This window comes from Heloderma suspectum, chromosome 6, assembly GCF_057233095.1.
Source record: "Heloderma suspectum isolate Gila_16-S chromosome 6, 16-S_ref, whole genome shotgun sequence".
NCBI classification, from domain to species: Eukaryota; Metazoa; Chordata; class Lepidosauria; order Squamata; family Helodermatidae; genus Heloderma; species Heloderma suspectum.
This window is the reverse complement of record NC_139463.1, coordinates 108,783,302-108,805,058: the sequence shown is the minus strand read 5'-3', so window position 1 is coordinate 108,805,058 and position 21,757 is coordinate 108,783,302. Positions and strand designations below refer to the sequence as shown.

The 21,757-nt window shown below is 45.2% G+C and overlaps 1 protein-coding gene across 1 annotated transcript; it reads left to right on the top strand.

Annotated features, from left to right (window-relative positions):
- Positions 1 to 217: 217 nt before the first annotated feature.
- LOC146342399 (vomeronasal type-2 receptor 26-like) lies at positions 218 to 15,570 on the top strand. Its single transcript, XM_084807826.1, has 5 exons — positions 218 to 508; positions 1,045 to 1,899; positions 5,917 to 6,144; positions 14,322 to 14,448; positions 14,666 to 15,570. The coding sequence occupies exons 1-5, from the start codon at positions 218 to 220 to the stop codon at positions 15,568 to 15,570; spliced, it is 2,406 nt and encodes an 801-aa protein (XP_084663952.1).
- The last annotated feature ends 6,187 nt before the right edge of the window (positions 15,571 to 21,757 follow it).

Sequence of the window (21,757 nt, the reverse complement as noted above, 5' to 3'; positions counted from 1 at the left end):
GTTCCATGAGGTTCAACTAGAAAAGTAGGAAAAGAATTGCAGCCTCAGTGAACTTCACAAGTGAGCGGGGATTTGGTTTTTGGTTTCTCGCATCCCAATCTAACAGTTTAGCCACTGCAGAGCACTGGATCTTAGATTGCCAAACCACAATAAAAGCTGTAATGCACTTGGATCTCTGATGTCAAGATTTGAAATGATATGACAATCTCATTGCAGCATGATACCTAAAAACTACCAACATGTCCTTGCCTTTGTTTTCGCCATTCATGAAATCAACAAGGATGAAGAATTGTTACCCAACACCACGCTAGGATACAAGATTTATGAGAATGGATTTAATCCAAGGCAATCCTGTTTTAACATGCTTCGTCTTCTCTTCATGGGGCAAGGGGATCCTCCCAATTACAACTGTGCCAGGGAAGATAAATTAATGGCTGTCGTTGGTGGTCTTACCTCCCAAAATTCCATCCAGATGGCTAGTGTCATTAATACGTACAAGATACCACAGGTATGTATTCAGAATTAGATGGTGACCACAGTGAGAGTGATTGGATCTACTTTGCCACACATCGACATTTCTAAGGAGAAAGTCTCTGCCCAGCCCTCAGACCTCATAATTGGCTGCATTGCCATTTCAACATCTATGGTGGTTCCTGGACAAGAAACCACAGCACAGACAGTGCAATCCTTTATGTCTACTCTGAAAAAAGCTCCATTACAGCTTTTTCACATCTAAATTTATATAGGATTGCAGCTTAAGAATCCAAGGTGTGAATGATGCATGGCAGAAATGTAAACCTTGAGAAAGACAGGTTTTTTCCACATACTGCTTAATATCATTGCAGAACTTGAATACTGATAGCACAAGGTAAGTTTACTAGGAAGTGTAAGATCAGACTTTTAGAAACCACAGCATTGGCTAGAAGGTCCTGTTTAATGAGATCAAGATTTTAACATTGACAGACATTTCAATAGAGTCACTTTGTGATGGAGAAGAAAGGGATGGTTTCCTCAGATTAAGAAACATCATATCTTTCCCATTAGCTCAACTATGGCTCCTTTGATCCAGTGTTGGGAGACAAAATTCAGTTCCCTTCTTTCTACAAGATGGTCCCAAATGAAGGTCCTCAGTATGTTGGGATTGTTCATCTCCTCAAGCATTTTGGATGGAACTGGATCGGACTCATTGTTGCAGATGATGCCAGTGGAGAAACCTTCCTTCGAACCCTGAGACCAAGGCTTTTGCAGAGTAATATCTGCATTGCTTGGATGCAGATGATCCCAGTAGTGTCTCAGTTTTTATCAGATGAAACAATTCAAGAAAAATTGAGACCACTTCAATTGACTCTCTCACTGAGTGAAGTCAATGTGATTCTTATCCATGGAGACCATCAGTCTCTGGAGGGTTTACAAATAGTTTTGTACTTCTATGAAATTTATGATAAGCATCCTATAGAGAGGGTGTGGATCACAACAGCTGAATGGGATTACACTACTGTATTGGGTGGGACTAAATTCACCACAAAATCCTTCAATGGTACCTTATCCTTCAATCTCCATACAAATGTGGTGCCAAGATTTCTGGACTTCCTCAAAAGCATAAATCCATATCAGTCTAATATCTATCTCATCCAGGAGTTCTGGATGACAGCATTCTCCTGTTCCCTCCCACAATATAACCTTTATTCATGGAGCAAGAAAAACTGCACTAGGGAGGAGAAGTTGGGAATCCTTCCTGGATCTGTGTTTGAAATGGGAATGTCGGGCCAAAGCTACAATATCTACAATGCTGTGTATGCTGTTGCACATGCTCTCCATGCCATGTATCTAGCAAGAGCCAAACAGAAATCAACAGGAGATGGGGACACATGGAACCTCTGGAAAGTTCAGCGATGGCAGGTTGTTGCAGTTACGAATCATAAAGCACCATAAGATGACTGTGACAGCTCTTTGGATGAGGGGAAAATACTAATTTCTGTCACAAATAGATTGTCCTCCCACTTCACAATTAACACCACAGGGAATCAAAGCTTCAGGCTATTATGACTTTATTTTGCTAAAGACTAGCCTTTCTACTAATACAGATTCAAGGAAGCTCTCAGACTGCCCCAGGCTCTGAATAACTAATCTGCAATCTCCAAATAAAGAAGATGAACCAGAGGGTAGTGAAGTTGCCAACAGTTTGCCTGTGAACCTCACAGCCAAACTTGCCTTGCAGTGATGCCCCTCCCTTACAGCGGCTCCCTCCTACATTGGCTTCTAAGAGTGCCTATCCTGGCAGAGCATCTGAGCCCTTTCCCTAACTCCTATTGCTTCGACTTGCAACGCTCTCTAGCGTCTCTCAAGTCACACCCCTCTTCTTCCTCCTCCTCGGAAACTTGAGTTCTTGAGGTGGAGGGAGGAGGCAGCAACTCAGCCTGGGTCATCTGTTTGTCAAAACCTTGGGACTCTGGGGAAAGTTCCTTCCCCAGGCTCTGCTCTAGCTATTCCACCTCTGATTCAGAATCAGAGCTGTCACACATCTCGAGGGGCTTGGACTCATCCCTGACTATTTCTTTTCTATTGCTTCATATATTTCGAGGCTGGCATGGAAAACAGGCAATGGGGCTTTTTCCCTGGCAACATGGTCCCTGCCACTGGGGGGAGTTATAGCACAGTCATAGACAACAGCCATCACATAGTAAAGTTCTAAGGTCCAATCCCTGGATTAGGAACATAGACCATTGAACCATCTAGCTTGGTAATGTTGACAATGACCTAAGAGTATAAAAAGAGCTGTGCTGGATCACACAAAGGTCCATCTAGTCCAGCATTGGCCAACCATAGCAGCCAATCAGTGGCCAACCAACTGGAAAACCACAAGCAGGACATAGATACAACAGCACCCGCCACTGCCACCCATGTCCTGCAGCAACTGATTTCTTTGCAGCCTCCTTGCCCTCCTTCAGTACTCCTTTAACGCCATCGTCATCCAGTGGTCCAACTGCCTCCCTAGTTGGTTTCCTGCTTCTGATACATTTAAAGAATTCTGTATTGTTGACCTTAGGGATGTACGAATTACTTACCTGCCGTTCCGGCGGGGGGGGTGTCCACGGGGGGGAGGCAATCCATCCCTCTCCCCCGAATCCTCACTGGCCAGCTCCACTCCACGGCGATTCCACAGAGCCACCGGCCTTCTCCGGAGCCCCAGTGATACAGCCGCCATTGCCATATTGCTGGCTGGACTGTAGGGATGTACGAAAGTCACTTACCTTTCGTGGATTATGTTGATGGTGGGGGGGAGGTGCTCCATCCCTCCCCCCAGAATCCTGGATGAGGGGGGAGGCGGTCCGTTCCTCCCCCCCCCCCGGAATCCTGGCCGGCCGGCCGGCTGTGCTCCGCAGGGATTTTGCGGAGCCGCCGGCCAGCTCTGCCAGCAGCTGGACATCCGGCCGCTGGCTAGCAGGGACGTAAATGGCGGCAGCTGTAGCCACCGCCGTTTGCGTCCCTGCAGTCAGCCGTGATAGGCTTCGTAAATGTTTACGTAGCCTATCACGGCTGACTTAAAAAAAAAACTATTTGCATTCCCCTTATTTTTGCCATCTTAGTCTACTTAAATCTTGACGTAGACTAAGACATGCCAAAATAAGGAATGCAAATAGCGGTGGCCGTGGCCACCGCCATTTGCGTACGCACGTTGTTGTTGTTTTTTAAGTCAGCTGTGATAGGCTACGTAAACATTTATGTAGCCTATCACATTTTTTTTTAAACCTAGCCGTGATAGGCTACTACATAAATCTTTACGTAGCCTATCACATCTTTTTTTTTTTTAAAACTGGAAATGGCAGCGGTGGCAGCTGGTCGGAAGACCGGCCGCCGCAGCCGAACCGCCACCAGAGCCGCCGCCGGAGCTGCCGCCGGAGCCGCCGTCACCGCCAGGAAGATCCGCCCCAAGTAAGTCTCGTCCTGGGGGGGGGGGCAGACCATTCCGCCACTGATTTTGGGGGGCCGAATGCGCTGGCATTCAGCCTCCCCAAGATCCGTGGCGGAATTCTCTGACATCCCTACTGGACTGACGAACTGCGGACACCATTTGCGTCCCTGCTCTTTGATGTGATAGACTACATAAATCTTTATGTAGCCTATTGCGCGAAGGAACAGGGACACAAATGGCGTATTTGCGTCCCTGTTCCTTTGCGCGATAGGCTACGTAAACCTTTATGCAGCCTATCATGTCAAACAGCAGGGATGCAAATGGCGTCCGCTACGCCAGATGCCATTTGCATCTGCAGTTTGTCAGTCCAGCCAGTGATACAGCAATGGCGGCCATATCGCTGGGGCTTCGGAGCCAGCAGCAGGCAGGATCCGCCGGCGAGAACTTCGCAGGGGAGGCGGTGGTAGGAGATCCGATCCTCCACAGACTTTGGGGGGCTGGATTCAATAGATCAGTAGTTCAACTACATCCCTAGTTGACCTTGATATTGTTAGCGATATGCTCCTTAAATTCTTTTTTGAATCTCTTGTTGTCTGCCTGCATCTCCATTGTGCAAGTTTGTGCTCCAAGTTGTTCTCCCTATGTGGGCAAGACTTCCATTTTCTGAAGGAAGCCTTCTTTTCTCTAATAGCTGCCTTAACACTGCTCATTAGTCATGCTGGTGACCCCTTGGACTTAGTGGTATCTTTCCTGACCTGTTTTATACATTCTAGCTGGGCTTCTCTTATTGCAGTTTTGACTAATCAAGCATTTTGAAGGGAATTAACCTTCTTGAGATCCCCGTTCAACTTCCTTTTTACCAGTTCCCTCATTTTAGAGTCTTCTTTTGAAGTCAAATACGGCTGTGTTGGACTTCCTTGGCAATTTCCACTTAAATATCTATTAAATCTGAGAGCGCTGTGGTCCCGGTTTCAAACTGGTTTCACTTACATCTTGTACTAGGTCCTGGGTGGCACCACTTAGGATTAAATCCAGGGTTGCCTCCCATCTGGCCAATACCATGACCAACTGATATAGGGAACAGTCATTTAGGGCACTGAGAAATTCCTCTAATTTTGTTTTCCATCTCAAGACCATGCTGAGCATTCTGATCAGGGGCACAATAGCATGTCCCTAGTACTAAATTATTTTTGGAGCCCAGTATTAAAACAGTGCTTCAGTTGCACAGTCCTTCTGTTGGGAAATCTATCCCTTTTAGGTTTTCTAGTCTGCTTGATGCTAGACCCTCTTTGATGTACAGTGCAACACCTTCAGTACTTCCTTTCCTGTCCTTCCGATAGTTTATATCAAGAGATGACTGCATCTCACTAGTGTCCGTCCCCCCCGTCCCATTCCAACAGGTTTCTGAATTGCGCATTATATCTGGGTTCACCTTTAAAAAAAAGGCACTCCAACTGTCCCATTGTGGCCCAAAGGCTTCTAGCATTTGCATAGAAACACCTCTACATTTTGTCCCTCCCGAGATGTCTCTGGCATGTGCATCTTCTCTTATGGCCCTTTTTGACTGGCTAATACATGTCACTGTATACTCCTAGCCTATTCCCTCCCTGAAAGCCAAAGGGTACTTCTTGGAGGGAAGCTTCTAGTGCTTCCAACGACACTGTGCAGCTATTCCATCTTTCCCTTCTTAACAGATCGTCTGTGGAAAGAAAGAAAAAATGATGCAAAAGCAGGAGGAGTTTGAGGGGGGGACTTACAAATGGAAGGTGAGGTGACATTGTCTGGACCCCCCATAAAATTCTGTGAGGCAGAGTAATTGCATAATGAAAGCTTCAGTAGGAAGCATCCTAAAGGTCACAATCTGGCAAGTTCCATGGAAATAACATTACCCATTTCTGACTGTCTCACCACCCCGGTATGTGTAAGGATAAGGGCTGCTTATAAATTCTTCTCATAAATATATCAACACTAAATTGTGAAAAAAATTACTCCCTCCAATCCAGCTTCACTCTTTTCTGAGAAGCATCTGCTTTAATAATAGTGCTGGGGAAGAAATATTTTTTGATGACAATGGCGACCTGGCAGGCGGATATGATCTCATCAACTTTGTCACCTTCCCCAATGAATCTTTCCAGAGAATCCGAGTTGGAAGGATAGACCCTGAGGCAACTCCAGAGGATGTGTTCACCATCCATGGAAGTGGAATTGTGTGGAATCACAAGTTCAGTCAGGTGGGAATGATTATTGTTTTTTTATTTTCTAGGGATGTCAGAGAATTCCGCCACGGGTCTCGGTGAGGCTGAATGCCAGTGCATTCAGCCCCCCGAACTCCGTGGCGGAATGGCCTGCCACCTCCCCGCCCCCCCACGGATCCCCCCCGGGACGAGACTTACCTGGGGTGGATCTTCCAGGCAGTAGTGGCAGCTCCAGTGGCAGCTGCGGTGGCTGGTTCACCACCGCCATTTGCAGTCTTGTAAAAAAAAAAAAAAGATGTGATAGGCTACGTAAAGATTTACATAGCCTATCATGGCTGGGTTTAAAAAAAAACACGACATGATAGGCTATGTAAAGATTTACATAGCCTATCATGGCTGGGTTTTAAAAAAAAAAACGCGTACGCAAATGGCGGCGGCTATGGCTGCCGCCATTTGCATTCCTTATTTTTGGCCGTCTTAGTCTACGTAAATATTTATGTAGACTATGACAGCGAAAATAAAGGGGAACGCAAATAGCATAGCGGGCGCTATTTGCGTCCCTTTTTGATTTGCCGTTTTAACCTACGTAAATATTTACGTAGGCTAAAACGGTGAATCTAAAAGGGACACAAATAGCGTCCACTACACTATTTGCATTCCCCTTTATTTTCGCTGTCATAGTCTACGTAAATATTTACGTAGATTAAGACGGCCAAAAATAAATAATGGCCATAGCCGCCGCCATTTGCGTACGCGGTTTTTTTTCCCAGAGCCCCCCGCGGCCAGAAATCCAGCTGCGGATGGCTCTGGCCTGGCTGGGCCTGGCTGGCTGCTCCGCGGAGCTTCCGCGGAGCACAGCCGGCCGTGGAGGATTCCGGGAGGGAGGAACGGATCGCTCTCCCTGTCGAGGATTCCGGGGGGAGGGACGGAACACCTCCCCCCCCACCATCAACATAATCCGCGGAAAGGTAAGTGACTTTCGTACATCCCTATTATTTTCATCATCATCGGCATCAGCAGCAGAGTTTTATAAACACGTTCCAGAGAGTGATATCCAGGAGGGTTGATTCTTGATCGGAATATGCAGGATATGCTGGAAAGGCAGCCTAGTAATATTTAAATAAAATAATAAATAAAATAATATTGTCTTATTTATTTATTTATTTATTACCTTTATATCCTGCCTTATCCCAACTTGTAAGGAACCCAAGGCAGCTTACGTGGTCCTCGTACTCTTTTTTATTTTTTGTCTTAAATGCTCCATAAACAAATCTGTCTGGGTGTTGTACAAGATGTAATAATAATTCAAGGAGTGCATGTGAGGGAGAAATCCTATGTGCAGAGGCAGCCGCCTCTGAACTCGGAGGCGAGAGCCTATCCAACGCACGGTGGGAGGAGCATGTCTCCTGCATTCATGGCTAGACGGACGATTTCAACTGTCTAGCCATGGGACCTCAGAACATGCAGGGTGGGGAGGCTGGACGATGCATAGGAAGCATCGTACTGGCACTTCCACACTTCCCACCCTGTTCTGCCCCTGAGAACTCCCCCTTTTGCCCCACTCCATGCTGCTCTTATGAAGGTGGAGCCTGGGGGCAATCCATGCCACCTACAAGGCAGCAAGGGAGGGAGTGGGGAAACCTCAGAGCGCAGTCAGTTCCCGGAAACTGACCAATCCTATCGCCGTCTAGCCACTGACTAGCAGCCATAAAATTGCACCCTAAATTCAAAATAAAAACTACACACACATACAGTGTTAGGGAGCGCCTTCTCCCCTACGTCCCAGTCTGCCACCTAAGGTCCTCGGAGGGCTCCCTGCCACGGCTGCCTAATGTGAGATCGGCAGCCACATGCAAGAGGACCTTCTCCTTTGCCACCCTTCAGTTGTGGAACGACCTGCCGGTTGAAATGCGCCTGCTGACCTCGTTGAAGGTTTTTAAGCAGGCATGAAAGATGCTGTTATTCCGGCAGGCCTTCCCTTTTGAGGACTCTTGTTCCTTTTGCTGACTTATGTATATTATTTTTAAGCAGTGTTATTTTAAGCTGTGTTTCATTGTTGGGTTTTTTAAACAAATTGTTTTTAGTTCAAAGTTGTTTTTAATTATATGTTGTTTGTCCGCATGTTTTACGCCAATGGTTTTTAAACTTTGTATATTGTATTTTCATGTTTTAACTTTTGTAAACCACCCAGAGAGCTTCGTCTATGAGGCGGTATAGAAATATAATAAATAATAACAATAACAATAATAACAGCAACAACAACAACAACAACTATCATCATCTTTTAATAAGAATTTAAAAAATAACCATCAGATAGAAGAAGAGAAAAACTACATTGCAGGGATGAAAATAATAGAATGTGAAGACTACAGTACTTCAAAAATAACAGTTTCCTAGCCTGGCCAAGGAAATATAGCAATGTGGGATCCAGGTGAACTTTCTTTGAAACAGCTTTTAATAGGTAGGGGGGCCAGCACTGAAAAAGCTTTCTCTCTTGTTGCTATCCTCAAAGTCAAAGTATGTGAGGCACTTGGGAAAGGACTTTGGTGGATTACAATAAAATATGGCTGGGTATGGGGACGGGGGTGCTCCATCAGGTACTGAGATCCCAAGCCATGCAGAGATTTATAGATCAAACCCAAAACTTTGAATTGGGTCCAGAAACAAATGGGGAGCCAGTGCAGATGAAAAAAGAGTGGTGTGGTGTGATCATAACACCTGGTCCCGGTTAGAGTTCTCACAGCCATATTTTGTGCTAGGCAAAGTTTCCAGACCATCTTCAGAGGCAGCTCCACATGCAACTCACTAGGCTATCCAGATATGATGGGTATAAATTCACTGCAACTGGGCTATGTTGTTGTTGTTGTTCAGTCGTTCAGTCGTGTCCGACTCTTCGTGACCCCATGGACCATAGCACGCCAGGTCTTCCTGTCCTGCGCTCTCTCCCGGAGCGTGCTCAAGTTCATATTCATTGCATCCGTGATGCTATCTAGCCATCTCATCCTCTGCCGTCCCCTTCTCCTTTTGCCTTCAGTCTTTCCCAGCATCAGGGTCTTTTCCAGAGAGTTTTCTCTTCGCATTAGGTGGCCAAAATATTGGAGCTTCAGCTTCATTATCTGTCCTTCCAATGAGCAATCAGGGTTGATTTCCTTTAGGATAGACTGATTTGACCTCCTTGTGGTCCAGGGGACTCGTAAGAGTCTTCTCCAGCACCACAGTTCAAAAGCATCAATTCTTCAGCGCTCAGCCTTCCTTATAGTCCAGCTCTCACAGCCATATATTACTACTGGGAAAACGATTTGATTAGATGGACCTTTGTCGGCAAGGTGATGTCTCTGCTTCTTACTATGCTGTCTAGGTTTGCCATAGCTTTCCTCCCAAGGAGCAAGTGTCTTTTAATTTCATGGCTACAGTCACCATCTGCAGTGATCTTGGAGCCCAAGAAAGGAAAATCTGTCACCGCTTCGATTTCTTCCCCTTCTATATGCCAGGAAGTGATGGGGCCAGATGCCATGATCTTCGTTTTTTTTAATGTTGAGTTTCAAACCAGCTTTTGCACTCTCCTCTTTCACCCTCAACAAGAGGCTGTTGAGATCCTCTTCGCTTTCTGCCATTAGGGTGGTATCGTCTGCATATCGGAGGTTGTTGATAATTCTCCCAGCAGTCTTAATTCCGACCTGTGATTCATCCAACCCGGCGTTTCTCATGATGTACTCTGCATATAAGTTAAATAAGCAGGGCGACAATATGCAGCCTTGTCGTACTCCTTTCCCAATTTTGAACCACTCGGTTGTTCCATGTCTGGTTCTTACTGTTGCTTCTTGACCCTCGTACAGGTTTCTCAGGAGACAGGTAAGGTGGTCTGGTACTCCCATCACTTTAAGAATTTGCCAGAGTTTGTTATGATCCACACAATCAAAGGCTTTAGCGTAGTCAATGAAGCAGAAATAGTTGTTTTTCTGGAATTCTCTTGCTTTCTCCATGATCCAGCGAATGTTGGCGATTTGATCTCTAGTTCCTCTGCCTCTTCGAAACCCAACTTGTACTTCCGGTAGTTCTCGGTTCACATACTACTGAAGCCTAGCTTGTAGGATTTTGAGCATAACCTTGCTGGCATGTGAAATGAGCGCAATTGTGCCGTAGTTTGAACACTCTTTGGCATTGCTCTTCTTTGGAATTGGAATGTAAACTGACCTTTTCCAGTCATGCGGCCATTGTTGAGTGTTCCAAATTTGTTGGCATATTGAATGCAGCACTTTAACAGCATCATCTTTTAGGATTTTAAATAGCTCAGCTGGAATACTGTCATCTCCGCTAGCTTTGTTGTTAGTCATGCTTCCTAAGGCCCACTTGACTTCACTCTCAAAGATGTCCAGCTCAAGTTCAGTGACCACACTATCATGGCTATCAGGGACATTCAGATCTTTCCTGTATAGTTCTTCTGTGTATTCTGTCCACCTCTCCTTAATCTCATCTGCTTCTGTTAGGTCCCTGCCTTCTTTGTCCTTTATCATGCCTGTCTTTGCACAAAACGTTCCCTTGAGATCTCCGATTTTCTTGAAGAGATCTCTAGTCTTTCCCATTCTGTTGTTTTCCTCGATTTCTTTGCATTGTTCATTTAAGAAGGCCTTCTTGTCTCTCCTTGCTATTCTCTGGAACTCTGCATTCAGTTGGATATATCTTCCCCTTTCTCCCTTGCTTTTTGCTTCCCTTCTTTCCTCAGCTACTTGTAAAGCCTCATCAGACAGCCACTTGGCTTTCTTGCATTTCTTTTTCTTTGGGATGGATTGAGTTGCTGCCTCCTGAACAATGTTATGGACCTCCGTCCATAGTTCCTCAGGCACTCTGTCTATCCGGTCTAATCCCTTAAATCTATTCCTCACCTCCACTGTATATTCATAAGGGATATGATTGAGGTCATACCTGAATGGTTTAGTGGTTTTCCCTACGTTCTTCAATTTAAGCTGAAATTTTGCAACAAGAAGCTCATGATCTGAGCCACAGGCAGCTCCAGGTCTTGTTTTGACTGACTGTATAGAGCTTCTCCATCTTTGGCTGCAAAGGACATAATCAATCTGATCTCGATATTGACCATCTGGTGATGTCCATGTGTAGAGTCATCTCTTGTGCTGTTGGAATAGAGTGTTTGCTATAATCAGCGTGTTCTCTTGGCAAAACTCTATTAGCTTTTGTCCTGCTTCATTTTGTACACCAAGGCCATGCCTGCCTGTTATCCTGGTGATTTCTTGACTTCCTACTTTATCATTCCAATCCCCTATGATGAAGAGGACATCTTTTGTTGGTGTTAGTTCTAGAAGGTGTTGTAGGTCTTCATAGAACCAATCAACCTCAGCTTCTTCGGCATCAGTGGTTGGGGCATGGACTTGAATTACTGTGACGTTGAATGGTTTGCCTTGGATTCGTACTGAGATCATTCTATCGTTTTTAAGATTGTACCCCAGTACTGCTTTTCCCACCCTTTTCTTGACTATGAGTGCTACTCCATTTCTTCTCAGGGATTCTTGCCCACAGCAGTAGATATGATGGTCACCTGAATTAAATTCGCCCATGCCTGTCCATTTTGGTTCGCTGATTCCCAAGATGTCGATGTTCAATCTTGCCATCTCATGTTTGACCACCTCCAGCTTACCTTGATTCATTGATCTGACATTCCAGGTTCCTAAACAATATTGTTCTTTACAGCATCGGATTTTCTTTTCACCACCAGACACATCCACAGCTGAGTGTCCTTTCAGCTTTGGCCCAGCCGCTTCACTCTTTCTGGCGCTACTTGGAAATACCCTCTGCTCTTCCCCAGTAGTATATTGGACACCTTCCGACCTGAGGGGCTCATCTTCCGGCATCATATCTTTTAGCCTTGTGATACGTTCCATGGGGTTTTCTTGGCAAGAATGCTGGCGTGGGTTGCCATTTCCTTCTCCAGTGGACCACATTATGTCAGAACTCTCTGCCATGACCTGTCCGTCTTGGATGGCCCTGCACAGTGTAGCTTATGGCTTCACAGAGTTACGCAAGCCCCTTCGCCACAACAAGGCAGTGATACATTTAGGCTAAATTCACTGTAGCTCGGTTGCAGCTAGGCTATCTAGGTATGAGGGAGATAAATTTCTCAAGCCACACTATTAATCCACCTCCATTTGTTTTAAAATAGTTATCAGAAGCCTTCAAGTAACTAAGAGTGGCTTTTTGCACTGGAGAAAAAGAGAGGCAGGAGTCTTTGCTTCTTTACTGATGAATTCCAGAATGGCAGAATTCAAGCTGGGCGACGCATTTGATCGATGAACTCAAATCACAACATAGAATTTATCCCCTCAGACCCAGATTGGCCCTTTGGCCTGCCTAACACCCTTGGCTTGACAAAACCTACAACTTGAGACCAGTATATCTTCCACTAGTGATCTGCAGTGCATGGCTTGGCTGATTATTTCTCTCTTTTATTGTGACTTATATGTTCATGTTAAAAATGCTGAATAAAAGTGTCAACAAAATACAAAAATCTACACAAAATCACTCTATATATTATCCACTTCTGAAATTCCACAAAATTATTAGGTTTAGTTAAACAATTACATACACAATAGTGATGAATGAATACACATTATTTTCCACCTCATAATTTGTCCTCCAATGATCAATAAACTGACTCAACTTTCTACAAATTTCAGATCCTGATGACTACCATTTATTAAGCTTTAACTGTGCAAATTCCCAAACCTTGGATATCCATTCTCTGTGTGTAATTATTTCTGCATTTTTCCTCTTCTTAGCAATGAACAGCTTTGCTACTATTAGCAGATAAGAAAATATTAGTTCATATATATGTTTATACACATGAATAGAAAAGCTCCAACAACTTTATTTTCAAGGTTAAGGATAAGAGAAATCCTTTTGCTCTGTTTATAACTCTTTGAATATATCTCAGTCTAGAGATGGGTCATGCTGAAGTACTAAGACTTTGGTTTCTGAGATGCTGACCTTGGATACTGGTGCCAAGATTTTACATTCCTGTGGAAATTCTGAGAATTACAGAAGGGACAAAAATCCACTGTATTAGTGTAGTAAAGACTGAATTGTGAGACGAGAGTGAATATTTGGATCAGGGGCTGAACAGGTTGGGGTTCTCTGGTTGTGGTTGCCAATGCTGAGATAGCTGTTTGGGTGATTGTAGTTAGAGGCTCTGGGTCCCAATTATCTTGAATGAAGAATAAATGAAACAGTCTGGGTTTCATTTGTGGGAAGTGGAATGTGCAGTAACCCAGATTTTATTTACTTATTAACTGTACTTTTACACCATTGAACAACTAAAGTTTCCTGGGTGGTGCACAATACACCAAACTACACAGTACAAACATCAAAATAAAACAAAAAAAAACATCCTGACAAAACCAGCACCAAAGAATAAAACCATCACAACATCAAAATCAGCATTTTAAAGCACTAAAAACAGTATTAAAATACCTGGGAGAATACAAAGATGTTCACCTGGCACTGGAAAGTTCATAATTTAGGTGCCTGGTGAGCTTCTCTAGGGAGAGCATTCCATAAATGGGGTGCCACCACTAAAAAGCCATCTGTCTATTAGGCACCTGCCTAATCTAATTTGGCAGGGGAACCTGGAGGAGGGCCTCAGATGATGCTTTTAGTGTCCAAATAGTTAAATATGTGAGGAGAAGTTCCTTCAGGTAACCTGACCCGAAACCATTTAGAGTCTGAAAGGTTAAAATTAGCGCTTTTAACTGAGCCTGGAAATGGACTGGCAGCAAGTGCATATGAAGACATACTGGCATTATATGATCACATCAGCTAGTCCCAGTTAACAGTTGAGCCACATTATTTTGGAATAAGTGATATTTCTGGACTGTTTTCAAAGACATAATGTTTTATAATAATCAAATGAGAGATTATGAGAGTGTGAGTAACTGTGACAAAGCTATCTTGGTTCATGTAGGGTCATAGTATATCAGCGTAACCTTAAAAAAAGGCACTTGGAGCCATCAAAGCCGCCTCTGTGACAAAGCTGAATATAAGAGCACCCCAAATAATGAACCTGCTCCTTTAGGAAAATTGCAACCCCCTCCAGAACAGGTTCAACTGGACAAAAGAACCACTGACATAAAGTAACTTTTGAACACTTCAGAAGTTTTATTACAGCAGTTTCCAACTGATATGTCCTTCTTTGTGGTTACAACTAGATGCTGCCCAGTTCAACCTGTGTGGGGAGCTGCCACCCTGGGCAGAGCATGTTCATCCAGCAGGGGAAGCAAGTTTGTTGCTATGATTGCCTTGAGTGCTCTAAAGGGAGGATTTCAACCCAGAAGGGTAAGTTACTTGGAAACGTATCCAGAATTTTTAAATCCTGCTTTAATACAATTCTAGTCTGTTTTGTTTACACACAAGTATATGAAAGCTTTCCCTAACACAGAGGACAACCTGATAGAGCAACCATCACTGATGTTGCAAAACTGCAAGATGACATTAGGTGAAAGCAAAAGTTTTTTGTTTATTCTGGCAATACTAAGACTTTCCTTATTTTCAGATGCAGACCAATGTGAGACGTGCCCAGAAGATCAGTATCCAAACAAGAACCAGGACCAATGTATTCTCAAAAAAATGAGCTCCCTATCTTATGAGGAGCCCTTGGGAGTCGTTCTGGCCTCATTAGCTGTATTCCTTTCTGTGATCACAGTTGTTGTGATTGGGAATTTCAGTCTGCACTGGAAAACCCCCATTGTCAAAGCCAACAACTGGAGCATCACGTGTGCCCTGCTCTCCTCTCTGCTCCTCTGCTTTCTTTGCTCTTTCTTATTCATTGGATGGCCTGGGAAGGTGACCTGCCTTCTGAGACAAACAATGTTTGGCATCATCTTCTCTATCGCTGTTGCTTGTGTGTTAGCAAAAACCATCACTGTGGTTTTGGCCTTCATGGCCACAAAGCCTGGAAACAGGATGAGGAAATGGGTAGGGAAGAGACTTGCAGTATCAGTTATCATTGTTTCTTCTCTTATTCAAGCTGGCATCTGTGCTGCGTGGCTGGCAACTTCTCCCCCCTTCCCAGAGTTTGACAGGCACTCCCAGGTTGGCGCAATCATAGTTCAATGCAATGAAGGCTCAGCCCTCGCGTTCTACATTGTCCTGGGCTACATGGGGATTTTGGCCCTCATCAGCTTCACTGTGGCTTTCTTTGCCAGGAAGTTGCCTGATACTTTCAATGAAGCCAAGCTGATCACTTTCAGCATGTTGGTCTTCTGCAGTGTTTGGGTGTCTTTTGTGCCAACCTACCTGAGCACCAAGGGGAAATACATGGTGGCTGTGGAGGTCTTCTCCATCTTGGCCTCTGGTGCTGGCTTATTGGGTTGTATCTTCCTCCCCAAGTTCTACATTATTATATTAAGGCCTGAGCTGAACACCAGAGAGCAGTTAGTAAGAAGAAATAATGTTTAGAACTGGGAGGGGAAGTGATGTCATCCTTAGGAAAGGCAGTTCATTAAAAGCTGGGTAGAATCATACAGAAAGAATGCAGTGTATGAAATAGTCAGGTCCCAATTGATGTAGGACTATATAGGCATGAAAAGCACTTTGAATTGTGTCCAGAAACAGAATGGGAGCCATGTAACAAGAGATGTCTGCTCCTTATACCTCAATGCAGGTATAAGGAGCAGACATATGCTCCTTATACCTGCACCCTCTGTCAAAAATAACTTTGAAATAAGTTTGGCAACCATTCTTTTGTCCTGCTTCCTGAAGAAACCAGAGATTTTAAAACAGAAACCATGAAGGATTTGTCTTTGTATTGTTTTGGAGTTGGTGGGATTTTTTTTTTTTTTGACATTCCATTTTGTTTAGTCCTTTAAAAAAAAAATTTTTGTACATGTAGTCAGTGGGACTAACAATAAGCACAGACATGCCCATTAGCAATCTCTCTCTTGCTCGCTTGCTCTTTCTCTCTCTCCCTCTCCCTCATCACAGCTGATTTAGAGGGTGGGCAGAAACCCTGTCATTTAGCTCATATTATCAGTGGCTGAGAAGGAGAAAGAGATGATTATGCTGTTTGGTAGGTTTGCGTAGGGGTGCACGAAAGTCACTTATCTGGTCTCTCAGCTTTTTGCGGTGGGGGGGAGGCACTTCGCTGCTCTCCCCGCGAAGTTCAGGCCGGGGGGGGGGAGGCTTCCCGCCTCGCCTGGCCGAAATTCAGGCCAGGGAGGAGGCGCCTCGCCTCGCCCGGCCACGAAATTAAAAGTTTAAAAAAAAAACGCCCCCGTGATAGGCTACATGACGATTAACGTAGCCTATCATGGCTAGATCTGCAAAGTCAGCCGTGATAGGCTATGTAAATCGTCATGTAGCCTATCACGGTTGACTTTAAAAAAAAAAAAAAGCACGTACGCAAATGGCGGCCCCCATAGGGAGCCGCCATTCGTGTTCCTTATTTGGTCGCTGTAGTCTACGGAAATCTTTATGTAGACTACGGCGAAAATAAGGGCAACGCAAATAGCGTTGCCCTTATTTTCACCGTAGTCTACGTAATCTTTACGTAGACTACAGCGACCAAATAAGGAACGTGAATGGCGGCTCCCTATGAGGGCCGCCATTATCCGTACGCGCTTTTTTTCTCTTTTTTTTTAAGTCACCCGTGATAGGCTACGTGACGATTTACGTAGCCTATCATGGCTGACTTTGCAAATCTAGCCATGATAGGCTACGTTAATCATCACGTAGCCTATCACGGGGGCGTGTTTTTTTTTTCTTTTATTGGAATGGTCAAAAGACCGGCTGCCGCTCCCGCCCCAGACGAAGACCCGACGAACAGCCGGCCGGACCCGCCACCAGGAGGGACATTCGGGAAAGGTAAGTCCTGTCCCGGGGGGCGGTGCGGGAGGTGGGGGGGCAGAGAATTTCTCTCCGAAACTTGTTCAGGGGGCTGAACACATTGGCGCTCGGCCCCCCAAAGTTTCGGGGAGAAATTCTCCGCCATCCCTAGGTTTGCGGTGGGGCTGAATTTGCTAAGAAAGGTTGGGTGATATGGAGCCCCACCCCACCCCGATTCTACTGGGATATTGGTCCATGAGTTGGACTCTCATCACAGTCTGATTTACCAGGACATTCAACCTGCACCCAACCCTCCAGCCCCACAGTTTGCCAAACAACCCACCAAACAGAACTTGAGAAAACTCATAGAATCATGAATAGAATAGAATAGAATAGAACAGAACAGAATAGAATAGAAGGTTTGGAAGGGGCCTATAACACTATTGAGTCCAACCTCCTGCTCAATGCAGGAGTTATACTGAAGGGATAAGATACAGTGGTTAGATTATAGCCGCCACCGCCAGAGCAGCTATAGTTAAGGTGGTCAGTAAAATGTGTGTTCTGTCCATGTAAGTTGATGAGGTGACTCATTATAACCTTCATAGAATCGAAATGGTTTGACAAATCTTACAGCTGCCAGAAAGATGTGTTGGTTTTACATAACCTGAAAATTGCAAGAAGACTTGTGAAAGTTTTAGGGAGAAAGAGTTGTTTAAAACAAGACGATTAGAATCCCTGCCTCTTTCAAACCTGACTCATTTACTCTTTGCCTAACCTTCCTCACAGGATTGTTGTGAGGATAATGTTATTCATGCCATAGAACCAAGCATTTGGTTTACATTTCCTGGAAAGCGAGGAGGAGAGTTGCAGAACTCCCATCACTGCCAGTCAGCACGTCCATTGGCATACTCTTTTCCAGAATTGGGATAGAACATATGTGATCCACCAAGGAACTCCAAAACAGGAGCTCACAATTTCCCTGCATTTGGTACTTGGTCAATAGGTGTTTAACCTTAACTGGGGGGGGGGGCTCGTTGAACATAAGCCTTTTTGCTTATTGAATATTAGAAAATGAGTGGCATCCATCTTCTACAATATGAGCCACATCAAAACTACTAGATGACATAAAGAGGCCTGTCTAGAACGCTCCTGCATATCAGGACCCATGAAGATACATTGACTGGGTTCACACAATAGCTGCAGCTCATCATGGAATATGTAAGCCACAACAAACCATGGTACACGTGGGTGCCATCCTAAGAATTCAAGCTGTGACTTCAGATTGCCAGGTCATCCAAACCCAATGCGGGTGGGTCGTGCAAGGGTTAAAGAACCCATGGGATCTCGAAGGGTTGTTTAACATTCACACAACCCTACTAGGTTCACACTACATCACAAGCTGCAGTCATGGCTCGAATATTTAAAATAAACACTGGCACACACCACAACCCAGTGTATTGGTTGTTTTGCTGGGCAAACAGGACCAATGTTTGGTCGGGAAAGAATGAGGGGAGATAGCTCAGTAGCAGAGTGAATGATCATAAAAGGTATGAAGGATCCAGTTAAAAGGATCGAAACTTGCATGGCAGGGAAAGAGCCTTTCAGAGTCTTGGGAGTACCCTTAATAGTAAGAGAAGGCTAAAGACAACTCCTGGCCGGACTCAGTAGAAGGAAGCTTCCAATGTCCTTGACCAGGAGAGGGATTTTGGCTGGACATCAACCATCCCATTTCATCCCACTGCTCCTGTGCCAATCCTTATCAGAAAGTTAGGCCAACTCTCCAAGAGGTTGCACCAGCCCAACATAGCTCCCTATACAGTTGTACTGTTCTACGATGGAGCAACCATAACTCAGGGTGGGATCACAGGGACATGTTTTTTTCCTCATTCGGAGGACTTTGTTAAAACAGATAAATTGCACTGGGATTACTATAATTATTGTAATCAGCAGTATTTTCAGAAGTCCCATGGTGATCATAGGCTCTGTGCAACTTCCTTACCCAAACAGTACATTTGAAGTGAGATATTCTGCACTAGATCTATAAAGATGCCTGTCCAAACAACTTGTTCCTCCCCAGTTTGGGAGGTTATTATAACTGACAGCTCTGTTGATCTAAGCTTTTCTGTATCTTCTCCCTGGAGTAGGGATGGCGGAGAATTTCTCCCCGAAACTTCGGGGGGCCGAGCGCCAACGTGTTCGGCCCCCCAAACAAGTTTCGGGGAGAAATTCTCCCCACCCCCCGCACACACCCCCGGGACGGGACTTACCTTTGCCGAATGTCCCTCCCGGCGGCGGGTCCGGCCGGCGGTTCGTCGGGTCTTCGTCAGGGGCGGGGGCGGCAGCCGATCTTTCGACCGGCTGCTGCCGCCGCCATTGCAATAAAAGAAACAAAAACAAAAACGCCCCCGTGATAGGCTACGTGACGATTAACGTAGCCTATCACGGCTAGATTTGCAAAGTCAGCCGTGATAGGCTACGTAAATCGTCACGTAGCCTATCACGGGTGACTTTAAAAAAAAAAAAAGCGCATACGGATAATGACGGCCCCCATAGGGAGCTGCCATTCCCGTTCCTTATTTGGTCACTGTAATCTACGTAAATGTTTACGTAGACTACGGCGAAAATAAGGGCAACGCTATTTGTGTTGCCCTTATTTTCGCCGTAGTCTACGTAAACATTTACGTAGACTACAGCGACCAAATAAGGAATGCGAATGGCGGCTCCCTATGGGGGCCGCCATTTGCGTACGCGCTTTTTTTTTTTAAGTCACCCGTGATAGGCTACGTGGCGATTTATGTAGCCTATCACGGCTGACTTTGCAGATCTAGCCGTGATAGGCTACGTTAATCGTCACATAGCCTATCACGGGGGCGTTTGTTTTTTTTTTAACTGTTTATTTCGCGGCCGGGCGAGGCGAGGCGCCTCCTCCCCGGCCTGAATTTCTGCCAGGCGAGGCGGGAAGCCTGCCCCCCGGCCTGAATTTTGGCCGGGCGAGGCGGGAAGCCTCCCCCCCCGGCCTGAACTTCACAGGGGGAGCAACGAAGCGCCTCCCCCCCACCACGAGAAATCTTCGAGGTCAGGTAAGTGACTTTCGTCCACCCCTACCCTGGAGTGGAACTTTTGATAGTGGCCATTGGAGGTCATGAAGGGGTCCAGTCTGGGCTTTGTGCCAGATTTGTCAGAATTCCATCTGATTTTGCTTCTGATTTTGCGACATTGTTCATTCAGCAAAGCTTTGAACTCCTCCATATGCATTAGGAGAACAGCAGGTCAAACTAATTCATACAGTCCTGCTTCAGATGATATCATCATCGCTGAATTTGTATCCATTACACTTGCCAACTTCACTTTGCCAGAATTTATGGAACAGCCAGGTTCCTCTGCAATAAATCTTTTGTAAGTTATTTTTTTATTTTTTCCCAAAAGGAGATCTGCCCCATTCCCAGTGATAATTGTAAGCTTGGCAGAATAAATTACTGCTTTAAAGCAGTGACCTGTCTCTATCTTTTATTCTTCTCTAAACCTTGGTGGTGTAAATTCAGAATCATTTCCCAGCACTCCAGCTAGTAGAAACAAAGTCATCAGCAGATCAAGGTTAGACCAGATTCTTATGGGAAAAGTCTGAATTAGTGAAAAGCACCAACCCTGGTGCTGTGTTGCTGCCTGATGGAACTCTGCAGAGTGTGGCACAGAGAGCAAGGCCCTCCCCTGAAGATCGTAGTGATCTAACAGGTCTATATAGGGGGAGATGATCTTTCAAGTAACCTGGTCCCAGGTTGTTTAGGGCTTTATTTGTCAATATAACATTGTGAACCTTGCTCTATAGCAACCTAGCAGCCAGTGCAGCTCTTTCAGCACAGGTGCGATGTGAGCATGGCCAGGCACTCCATTCAACAGCCTTGCTGCAACATTCTGCACTAAGATGCAGCATTCTGCACCTTCCAAACCAGTCTCAAGGGAAGTCCCACATAAAGAGCATTACCATAGTCCAGCCTCAAGGTTATCCATGCATGGATCACGTTGGTTAAACTATCCCTGTTCATGAACAGGCTCAGTTGACGTACAGAATGTGGAGGAATTTAAAGACATGACTCTTCGATACCCTCAAGGTCTGGTTTATTCGACAAACAACACCGCTGTCTGGTGGTCTCAGGCCTGGGCAAGAGAACACACCCAATTGCTACATTCCATGAGGTTATATACTTTTCTTTACATAGCGTAAGTACATCTGCGCATGCTCAGAGATTAGAACTACACAACCACAGCATAAGCAAGTGAAGCAATTCAGTATACACTAGCCATTTCTTGTAGACAAGCTTATCAGTAAAAACTCACAGAGGAGGTCCAAGAGGACACAATGATCTGCTGAATGAAAAGCTGCTGAGAGATTAATAAGAAGTAACAGGGTCGCATGCGCACCCCCATCCTTCTCCCAAAGGAGGTCATCCATCAGGGCAGCCAAGGCTGATTGCATCCCCAAACTGGGCCTGAATCCAGACTGGATTGCATCCAGATAATCAGTTTCATACAAGACCGCCTGCAACTGACGCACCACCACTCCCTCAAGCACCTCACTCAGGAAGGGGATTTTTGTGACCTGACGATAGTTAGCATAGGTCTCTGGATTCAGGGAGGGGTTTTTCAGTACGACTACCTCATTCAAGGCAGTAGGGACCCTTTCAGGGAGGGACTGGCACCATGGGACTAAATTTCACCAGGAAGTGGTCTGACCATGACAAAGGGGCAATTTCCATCACCACCACCCCAATATCCAGACCACCCTCCTCATGCCCAGAGGCAAAGACCACATCAAGGGTATGCT